Source organism: Nylanderia fulva, unplaced genomic scaffold (genome assembly GCF_048542155.1).
Source record: "Nylanderia fulva isolate GAGA-0341 unplaced genomic scaffold, ASM4854215v1 Scaffold6, whole genome shotgun sequence".
NCBI lineage: Eukaryota > Metazoa > Arthropoda > Insecta > Hymenoptera > Formicidae > Nylanderia > Nylanderia fulva.
Window position 1 is genome coordinate 1,707,324 of NW_028190698.1, and position 15,008 is coordinate 1,722,331.

A 15,008-nucleotide genomic window follows, 5' to 3' on the forward strand; every position below is an offset into this window, starting at 1 on the left:
ATATTTCGAAAATAAAAGAAAGTAAAATTATTTATTTATTGAAAGAAATAAAATACTATAAGTAAATTTCTATACTCTTCTCGAATCACAGAGAGATAATATTGGTTTTAATTTTTTATCATCGAGCTTATTGGACGTCAAAATTTTACATCGCGACAAAATATGGATATTTCATAAAATGTAAAATAATTGTAATGTTCCCTTTTGTTTGTTCTCGTGTGAAACGACTGAAATGTTTTGTTTTCATCTCCATTCACGAGATACAAAACTCAGTTCTTTCGACAAAGAAAGGTAAGTCCGTATAAAAGAGACTTTAAATGACTCTCCTTATTTGTTTGTTTCGCATTCAATAGACTGTGCGTTGGTAAGGGACAAAACATGGGTAATAGGCTATTCAGATATCAACACAACAGTCAGTCGATGAACGATCGCAGAGATAGGACTTAAGTACGTTTCTAAGCTTTTCGAGGAGAGATAATATGAACTTTAATATTTTATCATTGAACTCGTTAGATGGGATTCTACATATATGCAGAAAATTGCCCTTTTACGCAGCGATGAAAATGATTTATCTTTCGATACAACTTCAAAATATAGAAAATATCTCTTCCTCTTTTTCTCAATTTTCACAATTTCTTTTACTCTCGCTCGGATACTTGCTAATTGATTAATACAATATTAGACAACGTTGTTTCCATTTTATATACATATACATATTAGAAAAAAGAAGAGAAAAGTTTTTAGCAAAAAATATATACTAATGTATAAATAATTTTATAAATATATTTAATATAATTGATTAACTAGATTTAATTAGGTGCATATAAATGATTTAATACATCGATATAAATTGCAATTATGAATAATTTATATGATTTTGATATACCTAATTGACGGAGTGAAATATGTACAACTTGAACGTATATACATTATATAATTTTAATCAAACACTTTCATAACTGACAATGTTAATAAGCATTTCGATTAAGATATAAACGTCATTCTTTCGTAACACGTGAGTGATGATATTGTTGGTGATCGAATTTTCCATATATAGACACCGATTACGTATTAATAACGTTCTGATTACGTGCAGGAGACTGCGGTCGCGGGATAAGTCATTCTCGCACGTCATAATGTCATGTATGGTCGTCGCGTATTAGAGCGATAAATTTCACGAACCGCCCCCGTCACGGAACGCTAAGTCACAGAGTCTCGGAGTTCTCATTACGATATCAGGCGAGATCGCTGATGCGTCGGAAAACCTGCCTCGATGCCCACACCGGAATTGATGGATGTTATATCTCGCAAACTAAATATTCACCGATGAATATCGAAAATTCCACGAATAAACCGGGAGATGAGTCTCGCGCGTAAAAACGATTAAATCGTCGATAATACGTCGGAATCGATATTCCGTCGCGCCGCCGCGAATTTCGTCCGCTTATTATTATCGTTAATTCCGGCGCAATGAAAGAAAGAGAAAAAAAAAATACGATCGAACTGAGCATAATAATTTGATCTTTAAACGAGGAACGAAATACTCTATCGTGTCGACGAATGCATATATTCATAGACCTTCGAAACTTCCCCCGTGCAAGCCAACTGATTTTTCTACGAGAGTGAATCGCTATTTCAATTATTCGCCGGTTATTCGCGCATCGGAAACCATTGAAAATTCATTGTGAAAAACGGAGTTTCAGCAAGTTCGGAAATTATACAAAACTAATATCGTACTTTTCGCGAGTTATTTCGCTCTCCGCTAGCACTGTTATCATAGTTTTTCGTGAACGATAAACATCAGGGAATCTGTTAAAAAATAATATGACGCGGATGAAAAAAACAACAAATATAAAAGAAGAATATGGCGGAATCAAAGTGAGAGACGTTTCGTCTCTTTTCTATCTATAGCTTTATATTTTTACTAGAAATGACTCTGATATCTGAACAAACACGCGTAAATCATAGAATTTGTCTCCAGAGATATGAAAATATTGAAATGGTTTAATTACAGTGATATATAGTACGTGGTTGACATTTTTATATTTTCCACATTTAACGATCTACAAATAATAACGAATCGCAAACAATTATCGTAAAGTGCATAACGTATCAATGTCACGAGATGTATGCGTTATCCGTCCAAAAAAAGCAATGTTTTTCAGAAATTCCCTCGCACGCTCGTGTGAATTGTGCACAATTTGTTCGAGCGGGCAAATAAAAACGTTTCAAACGTCCGTCGGGAAAGGAAATTCGCAGGATCCGGATAAATAATATCGCAGTGCCTGAATAAAACACACCGTTCCAGCGTATCGCCACCATTTCTCTTCCGTTGCAGAATGCGATATACATATATCGAAATGCGATTATTAACTCTTTTGGGAAGAGACAGGATTCAACGCGGTTAATGCCAGACGATCGATATACAAACCGAAATATTTAATTGAACCTTAAACAATCGTTGCTATCCACGTGTGATCGACGCGTCCCTATATTTCGCTTACGTCATCGGTATTACCACAATTCCTCGTATAATCACGAAGGAAAATATGGCGGTTGTTTAGCCCTCCCAAATCGATATTATTGCAAACAAGCTTCAACATCGCAATAGCTTTAAACAAACGTAAGATAATGTCGCGCACGAAAAAAAATATTAGCCACCACAGCTAAATTTTAATTACCCCTATATTACATCGACTATAAAATTTAAGCAACTAAATGTCAGGTGTAATGTGGAGATAACTAAAATTTAACTGCGGTGGCTAATATTTTTTTACCATGCGTAAAATATATAGCTTTATTCAGAACGCGCAGTGCAGTTTATTTATATCTCCCGACCGCACGCATGTAATTAACACGCGAGGAAACCACCCCATCATACAGAAACCGCTTTCATTGCATTTGCATAAGACGATCGAATCGAGATGAATGGATGTCGTGTACGTGCGTGCGGGTTTAGCGGTATATGTGTGCGTGCATGCATTCGTCTCTCAAGAGACAATAGCCCGTCCGTTTGTTCTCCTCCGGTCTTCGGGACCGGGACGTCTCTGAAAAGGGGAACGTCACACGAATGTGCGTCTGCGATTGTCTGGAAAATGTGACGTAACGTAACTACGCTAACTTAGCGAACGCTCGGAAGACACGTCATCGTCGGGTCAAGTAGCTATTCCCGATTCTGTAATACAATTTTGCGCGTATAATACGAACCGCGATTGTTGGCAAGATTCAAATAGAAGCGAAATAGGTGACTGCATCTGTCAGTTATTTAATAGAAATCAGAGCTCCTAGGCTCTAGAGGCGCGATATTAATTATTAATGATGGACACCAGCCGCTGTACATAAATGCAAACATGTTTTGCAAACACGAGATATCTAAAATTATCATTACGCATTTATCTGTCAGAAAGATATCGATTAGATGCGAATGTGACGCACGACTTTTTCACTGTCACTCTATATTCGTTTTTTTTTTTTTTCCATCATTGTATTTAATCGTCATTTTTTGAATATTTTTAGGTATAATTAATTTTTTTGAGAAACTCCTCACGTTTGTGCTCATCAAAATGCAATCTGCTTTCAGATTTCCACGTTAATCTCGCACAGAGAACGGCCGCTATGCTCGGATCGGAGTTTGCGAGCGGTCGCCAGGGTCGGCCAGGCAGTAAATTTGGCGGTCGAGAGATTCGTGACCGTCGGCGAAACTATCGCGGACGACAACCCGGAAATCAAACAGGATATGTACGAGGCTTGCAAAGAGGCGAGGGTTGCTGGTAAGTGTAAAAATAACGTAAATAATTATTGTGCGAAAAAAATTGATGGAATATATGCAAATCGTGAAAAAAAATATATTAGCTACTGCACTAAAAAAATTTGTTAACTTGATTAAACCTTTCAATTAAATATTATTTTATTATAATTAAAAATATAAAAATATTAAACTAAAATATTGAAAATATTAAATTAACATATTAAATCTAGCAAAACGTATATTTAACTCAAATATTAATATACGTTCAAATAACAAAATAGTAATTTAGTTGAAAGGTTTAATCAAGTTAACAAAGTTTTTTCAATGTACAGCTAAATTTTCCAAAATCTGAAATTTAATTATAAATTTTGGCTAAAAGGAATTACCTGTTAAACTACAGTTTAAAAATATTATAATTAATATAGAGAATAGCTAAAATTGATGCATAGTATTCAAATTTCAGGTGTAATATAAGGATATCTAAAATTTAGCTGCAATAGCTAATATTTTTTTCCATGTAATTGTACAAATGAAAAACCGAAACAATTGCTAAATATATATTCTAGAATAGGATATGATGTTCCCTCGTTTGAAATCTAAAAAGTTACCACATTCGGAAATCACTTTTATAATCATATTCTCGTCAAAAATTTTCCATTTTCGTGGGAAAAAATATTTATACATTGTAATTTTGAATATATATTTTTTTGCGCGAGTTAAAAAAAACGTGAGTGTTTCATACATCATGAAACGTGAAAATTATGCGGAACAACATAAATGCAAATTCAATGCAAATGCTCCCGCGAATATCGCGATAGTACATTAATCAAAAGTTATACGACAATGCAAACGTGTCCAATTACAAAGCAAATTCGCATTAGAAGTTGGCGTATTTCGCACGCCAGCATCAGACATTATACAATTTGGGATTATGAGGAATCTTTTAGAATGTGTTATTATCTAATAAAGAAATAATGGAATTTTAGAAATTAACGCGAAATTCTGCTTTCTTCAAGATTATAAAGGAGAGAAAATTCATCTTGATTATAGCGAGCGATGTAGTCTGCAACAATCTTATTCAAGGTATTATTCAAGAGGATAATGCTTACTAAATTTTAAATGCTAATTTTTAAATCCCACTTTTACCTGCGGAGGTAGATACATAATAATGTAAAAAAAAAGAAAGCGATTTTGTGCTAAAATTTCTATCTCTGACTATAAATTTTATCGCAATAATGTAATGCAAAGTATCTTAATACTTTAATCTAAACTTTTTTATAGAGGTTGTTTTATTGAGATAGAAAGAGAGAGAGAAAACTCTGTAAGAGTAAACTCTGTACTCCTCTAAGATTTTATATAAGTAAACATCTTTACGAAAACAAATTGTATTATACCTACTTTGCAGTAAGCTCAGCATTCTGTCTCGCGAACCTCAAAAAAGCAGATATTTCTTTCGTCGATGTTTAAAGAAATTATATTATCGGAAAGATAAATCCTCTCGATCGGGCAAGATTCGCGAATATGAAATTGTATCGTTTTGCATACATTATCTGAGAAAAAGAGGAATATCTCGCCATATATACGAATGGAAAGGAAATAATAAATCGGAAAATATACGATAACTTGACGTTACTTTGGACTCGTAAATTCGAGACCTTCGAACATTCCGTCAAATAGGTCACGAAAATTTGATTCGCGTAAATTTGAGATAAAAGAACACGTGTCACATGTCGGACTAGAATGCGGTTTTACGAGTCTCGTTTCACACGAAACGACCCAACGTACTCTTTTAGCGTGTACCTTAGCTATCTTACGTCCGCTTTTCGAGAGAAAAAGGGAGGCACGTAAGCACGCATAGCGATGAAATATTTCACGCGCGACTATCAAGCATTTTATCGTATATTCGTAAAAGCTTACATCTTTCTGAATTACAACGCGTAAAGGAAAAAAATCTTAATTAAAAATTAATTCTGCTGGGAAAAGGATTAATAAAAATCCATCTGATTAAAGACGTAAAATAAGGATGTGAATCAAGATACGTAAATTTTTCTGCAGAAAGGAAGAAAAGAAGGAAGGAAGGATTGAAAGAACGTTCAAATTAAATAAAGAATTTTAAATCAAGTTTGTTGCGCCTGGTTCTTATCAAGCATTTTCCCACTCGAGTTTATAGTTTTCGTTCTATTATTAAAAGCATTTAAATATCAAGGTTGAAGAACCGGTAAAAAAATATATAAATCGCATCTCTCAAATACACCCCCAAATTAAATAAAGATTTTAAATCAAGTTTGTTGCGTCTGGTTATATTATACTTTTCGTTCTATTATCTATTTAGAGCATTTAAATATCAAGGTTAAAGAACCGGTGAAAAATATATAAATTGCATCTCTCAAATACACCCCCAAATTAAATAAAGATTTTAAATCAAGTTTGTTGCGTCTGGTTCTTATCAAGCATTTTCCTACTCTTTATAGTTTTCGCTCTATTATTAAAAGCATTTAAATATCAAGGTTGAAGAACCGGTAAAAAAAATATATAAATTGCATCTCTCAAATACACCCCCAAATTAAATAAAGATTTTAAATCAAGTTTGTTGCGTCTGGTTCTTATCGAGCATTTCTCCCACCCGAATTTATATATTATACTTTTCGTTTTATTATCTATTTAGAGCATTTAAATATCAAGGTTGAAGAACCGGTGAAAAAAGAATATAAATCTCGCATCTCTCAAATGCACCCCTAGACGATCGCACGCGAACCGGAAGAAAGCTGCGCGAGGATAAGAGTCGTAACCTTTGGAACTCGTCACTCGCCGTCTAGTCTTATCTCTCGTCTAGCTGCTCGGCAGATTATATCTCCCCGTGTCTCTTCACGCTAGGCTGCACATTGCAGAACTCGATGTATCCTGCGGCTGCTACGATGTGGAAACAGCGCGCGCGATGACCCAGTTTCGCCAAACCTTGAAAGGTTTTTCGCCACCTATATATGTATATACGTAAAAGAGCACCCCATCTCCCTCCTTTGGTCGTATCTTTGCCAAATCGCGGGGAGGTAATGGCCGAAGTAAGGACCGCGAATATTTCTTTCCGGCACACCTGTTCGCTCTTCGGGGAGAAAAATTGGACCAGAGAGAGAGAGAGAGAGAGAGAAGAAAGAGACGCAAATGGTCTCGGTGGTATTTAACGTGAAATGTTAAGAATGAAGCTGTGAAAAGAAAGATTTGCCCGATATTCAATGAAAAGTAAATTAAGTGAACTAAGATCGTAATTCAAAGACGCGACCGACGCGATATTATTAGGAGCAATAGAAATTTGTAGTTTCTGCGTCCGGTGTAAGAGAACGCGAGTTGTTCTGCTCGTAATCGATTTTGCGCTTAAAGGGAAAGCGGTGATAAATAAATGATAACCCAAGAGAGCTTTCGTCACACAATAACCGAGGTCAAGCAGACAAGTCTGTACAATATCGTTAAAGGGATATAGGGACGTACGTGTTTCGCGTATATAATTTGGACGATCGATTTCAACCTCTGACGCGATGATACGAAGATTCGATTACTTAAATCACATCGAATTACTCGTATAGACGTATCAATTCGGGGTAATAAAATGACGTCGAAAGGGCACCGATAATATGGGTGCGGCGATCGCGCAAAGTCATGCGAGCGCCTCTGCCTACCTCTGGTTCGAACAAATCGTTTCGCGTGATATCGCGTGTAAATCGGCCACCGTAAAGTGTAACTAAGCTATATCACGCCGGCGGGATTCACGGCACGCGACGAATTTATACAAATGAATTCTCGCGTACGGTTCTCATCGATCGATATCCAAGCCAGATTTTCAGGTTGGGTCATTACCGCGAGAATCGTCAAATTCTTCGAAGTGCGGGAGATCAAATTCTTCAAAGACGATGAAAAACATCTTTTTCTTTTTTCTTCAACTACTATACGTGCCAGAAATCTTGTACACGCATATATACAGTGTTGGGTAGTATCTAGATACATTTAGAAAACATAGTATCTGAATTGCTTTTTCAGATACATTTGCAGATACATTTTCACATATTTTTTTCATTAGCCCAATTCTTTAAATTTTTAAAAGATCAAGGCTGCAAGTTATCAACATATCGTCGTCAACACCGGTTGAGTGATTATTAAGCATTGATCAAATTTTAGTACTATGGCGAAATAGTTTGAGCGACGATATCTTGAGGCATTTTTTTTTAAGTATCTGAGTATCTTTATCTGTATACATTTTAATTTGTACATCTGTATCCGTATCTATTATAGATATATTTTTTCACACGTATCTGTATCGAGATACATTTTAAATGTTTCTTACCCATCACTGCATATATATTATATAGAATCACGGTAACGCGAATCAAGATCGGATGGAGGAAGCGCGAGAATACTTGGTACGCGGAATACATACTTGTTCGTATGTGATTTATGTTCTCTTTCCTTGAGAGATAACGCCTATTCTCGATTTTGCTTCGGGGAACTTAAACTCGCGCAGCAAAACGGCGACGATGGGGCAGAAGAGGCAAGCAAGCACGAAGTCGCTATAACGGAGAGGCGACCGCTGTAAAAGATAAGTGGCGACACGCCAAATTTATATACGCCGAAGAGAAGAAACAGACGCTCGCACGCACTCGCGCACTCACGCACTCACGCACGCGGAAAGGACGAGGCAACGCAAAGGAACGGTCTCGCCCATCTAATCGCGAGCACAAAGAGAACTTACAACACCGCTGTCCGTGCACTCGAGCACGGTGATGGAGATGCGGACACCGTGTGATTAATATCCGCCGCTCGTTTCAAAGTCTAGAGCGATAATTACTGGAAAAATTACATCCTCTCGCGCGCTTCCTGGTAATCCGTTAATCCGTAGCGCGCTTATAACGTCGAGCTGAAAACGTCAAGTCACCACCCCGAAATGCGAATTATTTTTACGAAATTCATATACGGCATTCAATTTTGTCCACCATACGAAAAATATTTTTAATAAAAAAGAAATTTGAATCAATTTTATCATGAGCACTCTTAGATGCACCTCCATTTATCATTTTTAAATAATCGCACTTGAGGATGTTTATGATGAAATTGTTGACTTTTTTGTTTATTTTTAATTTTTATTTGCAAGGTGGACAAAAGACGATTATTAATTATGGTTAAATGCAGATAAATGATGAGCAATTCAAATACATATATAATTTTTTTCTCAAACGCATCTAGGGATACTCATAAAAAATGTATTTAATTTTTTTATTTTTAATTTTTTTTGGAAGATGGACAATGGAGAAATGTGGACTAATTGTAGACAATCGAACGCCATATATCAATTTAGTATAAATTTTCATTTCAAGGTGTCAACTTGACAAACCTGAGCTGAAAATACGTCGAGCTCCTTATTATATACATATATAGAAGTGTGGCGATAGCAGTTTCTGTTCTATACGTCATCGGATTGAAAACGGTCGTCAATAGTAATCAAATGCGATATCACGAAAAGTAACGGAGATGCGGAGAATCGGAGTTCAAATTCGGGATAATTGGTAATAAAACGGTTATATGCAAATATAGAAGCTGGAAATATCGCGGTGCGGAGCGAAAATAAATTGTCCGAGAATCGAAGTATCGAACGCCGGGAAGATCGAAGAAGGGGTGGAAAGGGGTGGGAAGAATCGGCGTTTTCGATGAAACGGGATGGGAAAATACCGGTTAATATCGGGACACGCCGCGAAATTTGTAGTTTCAATTTGTAGTTGGCTCGCCAACTACATCGATCAGTGTCGGACGGTAACACTTTCGTATAGTCTTTCTCTCCCCATCTTTCTCTTTCTAACTTTCTTTGTACGTAGTCCTCGCGTAAACACCTTCCCCAACTATTTTTATCCCGACTGCCTTTTAAGATCGGGTCAAATCAACGTACGAAACATTTATTAACCAGCCGACGTGTGGACAAGCGCCGCAAAGAGATTTATGACCACGATATACAGAGCTGCTGCTTATTTAATTTTATTCTCATATTCGTGAAAAATATTGAGATTTTAATAATGTGAAACACAGCCGACTGTATAAATAACAGAATTAACAGCGAAACGAAGATTTGATATGCGATTGATATGCAATTTACTATTTGCATATCGCGGTTAATTCGTCGCGTGACCGAACAGATTAATAATTCGCGATCGACCGATCGATCGAACGTGTAAACATCGTTTCGTGCTTTCGAAATTAAGCGTCCGGCAATACATACATTCTGTTAGCGATATCCTTCCGTGTATTTAATATTCGCGCGATTGCAAATAAGTCGACGTTTACGTTTGATAAATCCATTTTATGCCGGGCTTAGAACGGAACCGGCGAAAGCAATAAAAACCAGATTTCTAGCATCGGGGCACAGGGGAGTGATTTTATATTATGATGTGTCGCTTGGGAAAAACTCGTGGCATAAATTCGCCCGACCTTCTTCTTTAGTATAGCCTGATGATAAAAAAGGCGCATTCAGACGGGAACAATCGTCGTAAAACTATCCGGCGAAAGAAATAATAAATTGATAAGTGTACACATTGCCGCGAAAAAAAATTATACAAACGAAAATTGTCAAAGGAGATAGATACGATTAACAAAGAAAGGGAGCGTGAATATCGAATCGATTTACCGTGGACTGATGGTAAACGCGGATAAAGGTTTCGTTAACGAGTAAACTTGGAGAGTCATTAGTCACATTGATCCATAAGCCCGCGGTTATCACGGTTATCGTAAAACGTCGTTCCGCTCTGTTTATTCTAGTAATTTGATAGCGTTCGCTGATGAATGCAAAACCACTCGCACCGCGAGCACATCCGCAAATCTATATTACAGGAGAGAGAAAGAGAGAGAGAGTAACGTAAAGATACTTTATGTATCGATGGCGTGCTCAACGTAATTAAATGGTGTCGTCGATTAGCAATGTACTATACACAAACATTTGTTTTGTGCGAATAAATGTGAGCTACACACGCTTAAAATGCAAAAATTCAAAAAATACATGTATACATGTACATATATATGTACCTAGTATAATTTATAAAAACTTTTTGCCAGAACTTTTTCAAGCGAATTGCAACGAAGAGCTGACATGTAGAGCTATTTTTCTTTTCTGTATATCTTATTTGGTTAAAGGTTAAATTACTAATTATTGAATAATAAGGAAGAATCTCGGAGAAATATATGAGTTGATGAATGGAAATGTATGCATGAAGTTTGTGCATTAATATCCATAATTTTGTGCAGCAAATGTTGGTGTAATTACTAACCGGACTGTTATCGTAATAAGGAAATAATATCATTTATGACGCGGGCATCTCTTAATCACGCAACGCATAATTGCTCTTTCATCGCGTGTCGGTGAAAAGTTACACGGGTATAACGATCGCGAGATCGATATTACATTTGCATCTTTACAGTTTCGTATTTCATAGAAAGGTGTGATTTGCTTTCTTCGCATTCTGCTCTGCATACAACATCGACCTGCCTCTCGTATACCTATCCATCTGATAAATCAGTCAGATATAGCATTTCGATATGTCGATGAATAATACACACGATAAAGAACGCTTGTTTTCATTCGCGGACTAGAGAGATAAAAACAGGGATGTCAATCTCTCGTTTTGATGTCCCGATGGCTCGATGCATCTTGTCCCGGTGAATCATAGAAAGTGTACTCCTGGGACACACGCTTCTACGCTTCGCGTATTCGAGCAATCTCTCCAATTGCAATCCTCCGAATGCACCGGGATACCAATATCGGGATAAGTGACGTGTATGTACCGCGATACGCTCAAAATGTGTGTGCGCTTCGTACTCGAAAATATCTCACCGATAACAAGTGGAGATTCCCTTAGCGAATTGTGTAAATTCCGTCCGCAATATAGGTACTGCACTTACTTGAGATTCCTCCTTATAATAATTCTTGTAGTAATTAAGTGAGAGAGAAAAAAAATGTAAAATTATTGCAGAAAAATGGCTCTTGTTTTTATTATATATTATATGCTTCTCACATATTCAGAGGTGTTTTCTATATAACACAAAATTATTTATTTTCTTAATTATAGCAGGCGTCAGCTTCGTACCCTCATTATCGCTAGAGAAATGTTATATAAAATAAAAAATGTCTCACTCACCGATAGGTGCAATCGCGCAGATGTAGTAGAAAGCACATTGATCTGAGAACAAAAAATTCAAATATTCTAATTATGTATACACATGTGTGTGTATATGTATATATATTTTTTTAATTTTTAGTTTGCATACCTCACAGTTGTCCCACTGTCACCCGATGCCTCCCCGGGCCTTCTCCTCCTCTCTCGGTTCGTAGCACTCACGACACTCGCGAAAACACGAATAATTACAATCGCCCGACACTTTACACGGCACTCCCGACGCGCGAACTTTACACGGCACTCCCGACGCGCGAAACTTTACACGGCACTCCCGACGCGTGAATCGCACGCGTATTTTGCACGCGTTAAAAAAAAAAACGAAAACTATAAAATATAATCGCACGAAACAACGTCTGTTCGACACTCGAAAATCTCGCAAACTCGCGCGTAGCTTATCAGCAGTGCCACCTGTAACAAATAAAAAATATATATATATTAGAACAAGCTTATTATTTTTTGCATTATAACATACATGATATATGTAAATATGTAAGCTAGAATAAAAAATGGATATATCTACGAGTCGTAACGCACGCGCGAAAACATATCAAAGGTTAGATTGGATTATGTTAATTCTTGATATGGTATTTACATCGAATTTCTCGCGAAATATGCGTTTCGAACAATTACAATGATGTATTAACGAAATTATGATATGCGATTGATAAATATTACATTACAACAATTAGAAATGATTATGCTTACTAAAAATTAAAATTAATTAAAATTTAAAGGAGATTCAAAAGATATACGTAGCTTTAGAATGAGTATAATTCTTAATTAATTTTGTGTTTCGTTTCTAGAAAACAAAATTTTTTTTAGAACTCATGTAGAACTATATTTTTTTCATTCCTGATAATTATAATTACTGATAAGGCAAAGTAAAACGCTGCGTGAATGTGACGTCTCGGTTTATCCCAAGGCATTTTCGTTGCTTTAATAGCCAGAACTATTTATTTAAATTAAATATCAAAAACTCTGGAACTACTGAAATTAAAACCAGAACTTTTAATTATTTATAAATTTCCACGAAATCAAACGCCGGCTTTATACATACAATTTCTGTATGAATGTGGAATATATATTTTATCAAAATATGGAAAATTTAATTGGCTGTCCGGATATAAACGAACATGTATATAAAATATGTGTATTTTTTAACTATTTTTAAATTAGGTCAAAATCTCTGCACACAGTCTTATACGTAACAGTTAATCTATATAAAGCGTTATAAGACTTCCTTTATCAAACTGACTGATCTCACAACACTTGCACTGCTATATTAATCGATTTGAGAGAAGAACAGAGGGCAATATTTGTCTGTAAAGAAATAAATTTACAGTATTTATATCTTTAATTTGTACATTATGATTAATTCTTATCGGAGAGATTTTGCGATGGATCGTAGTAAATATCCGAGTTATATACAGCACAATATATGTATAAGTATCATTTTGAAACTCACAATATGCGATTTATTAGAACGTAAAGAATGAGGCAGAATGCTTTTCTCGTTGACTAATGAGAAAAGTATCCGTCAAGAGTAGAATGAAAAACTCCGCCGAGAGATATAATTGGCAGTGGCCTATGAGAAAAGTTTACATGAACATCGAGTTGATGAAGAAAACTGTCCGAGGAAAACAAATTGATGTACAGTATTTAACGGAAACACCTACGATATAAACGATGGAATTGATTGAGAACATTTCTGAAGCAAAGATGAGTTTTATCTGCCTCGATAAATATTGAATCAATATTTTCCCATAATTACACGACGTCGAGGCGCAGATGTTATTCATGATAATCTATTGTTCTCTTCGTGAATTCTCCCCATAGCAATTTACGTTTAGGATATCGTTTAACGACGATGAACAATTAGTACATATAGTAATAGCCGGCGGTGATATTGCATTTCGTACTAACTCTGGCTCTCTAATTCAGGAAATAACTGCTTAATGGTACAGCAATCCTCGCATCTCATGCTCCAGGTGATTTTCGATCGATAACGATATTATTAGAAAACGTAACGTGCACGTAACTGCGCCTTGAAAAAGAGATACTCCGTGATGTCAATTTCTCCATTAATTTTTACACGATATCGTGTTGTTCTTCCAAAAAAACGCCAAACAATTTTTGTACCATTATTGACAGATGAAATTACCAATTAATGAAATTACTCTTCAATCAATTTTTTTCTATCTTCAATTTTTTTTTACATTATACTATTGAAAAGTATTAAATTCGAAAATTACTAATAAATTACTTATAAATTAATTAGCAATAATAGCTTTTTCCTTAAATGTATTATTTCGACAAGTTCAAAATGCAAACATGATAATGTTCCACATTAGACTATCATACACGCATAATCCTTTAATGATACACCTAATTTGGTGCACACACTGTTTAAATGAGGCAACGAACGAGTGGAGTAGCTAATTATGAGAGCTCGAGAGAGTATCCAATTAGTTTACCCGCACGTCGTACTTGAGTCGAGAGGCTCGATCATAATTAAATCAGTTACTCCGATTTTACGGTAACACACGGTAAAAAGTCTCGGGATGTTTAATTCATCAGTATTCCCTGTCCACACCACACGCGCTCGCACGAAATTCGTTCGATCTCTCTTTCGCGAGAAAAGTATATCCTTTGTGGAATTTCGCGGACGATTAAGTTTTACGCGTTATTTTCATTTCCGTAAAAATGTATACATAACATTAAATTAGAAAATGCAATCTCTCGAACGCAATCGATTAATGAATGTTACACTTAGGTTCGGCGATCGAGAAATTATGCGAATGTGCCTTGGAGGACAGTCTGGCCGACCGAGGTTCCGTCGTGAGAGCTGCCAGATGTCTCCTAGGCTCAGTGACGAAAGTCCTCCTCCTGGCAGACATCGTCGTGGTCAATCAATTGCTCCACGCCAAAGACAAAGTCGCCCGCAGTCTCGGACGTCTCGAGAGCGTTTCGAATTTTACCGAATTCGTCAAAGCTTTCAGCCAATTCGGAGGGGAGATGGTTGAGTTGGCGCATCTAACGGGCGATCGTCAGGTGAGAAC

At 36.3% G+C, this 15,008-nt stretch overlaps 1 protein-coding gene and 1 long non-coding RNA gene across 7 annotated transcripts in view; one reads left to right on the plus strand and one right to left on the minus strand.

Annotated features, from left to right (window-relative positions):
- The window catches only part of LOC114942274 (uncharacterized), a 140,595-nt gene extending 128,264 nt beyond the window's left edge, over positions 1-12,331 (minus strand). The window contains exons 1-2 of the long non-coding RNA XR_003821780.2: positions 12,041-12,331; positions 11,911-11,952 (exon numbers count right to left, since the gene is read on the minus strand). This is a non-coding gene — a long non-coding RNA (uncharacterized LOC114942274). The remainder of the gene's footprint in view (positions 1-11,910; positions 11,953-12,040) is intronic.
- Positions 1-15,008, plus strand: part of alpha-Catr (alpha-catenin related) — a 63,058-nt gene that overhangs the window by 27,663 nt on the left and 20,387 nt on the right. For all 6 annotated transcript variants that reach the window (XR_003821411.2, XM_029314812.2, XM_029314821.2 and 3 more), the window contains 2 exons: positions 3,581-3,770; positions 14,723-15,000. Coding sequence is in view for 5 of the 6 variants with exons in the window: in XM_029314812.2 (XP_029170645.1) it covers positions 3,581-3,770; positions 14,723-15,000 (468 nt within the window). In the remaining variant the exon portion in view is untranslated. The remainder of the gene's footprint in view (positions 1-3,580; positions 3,771-14,722; positions 15,001-15,008) is intronic.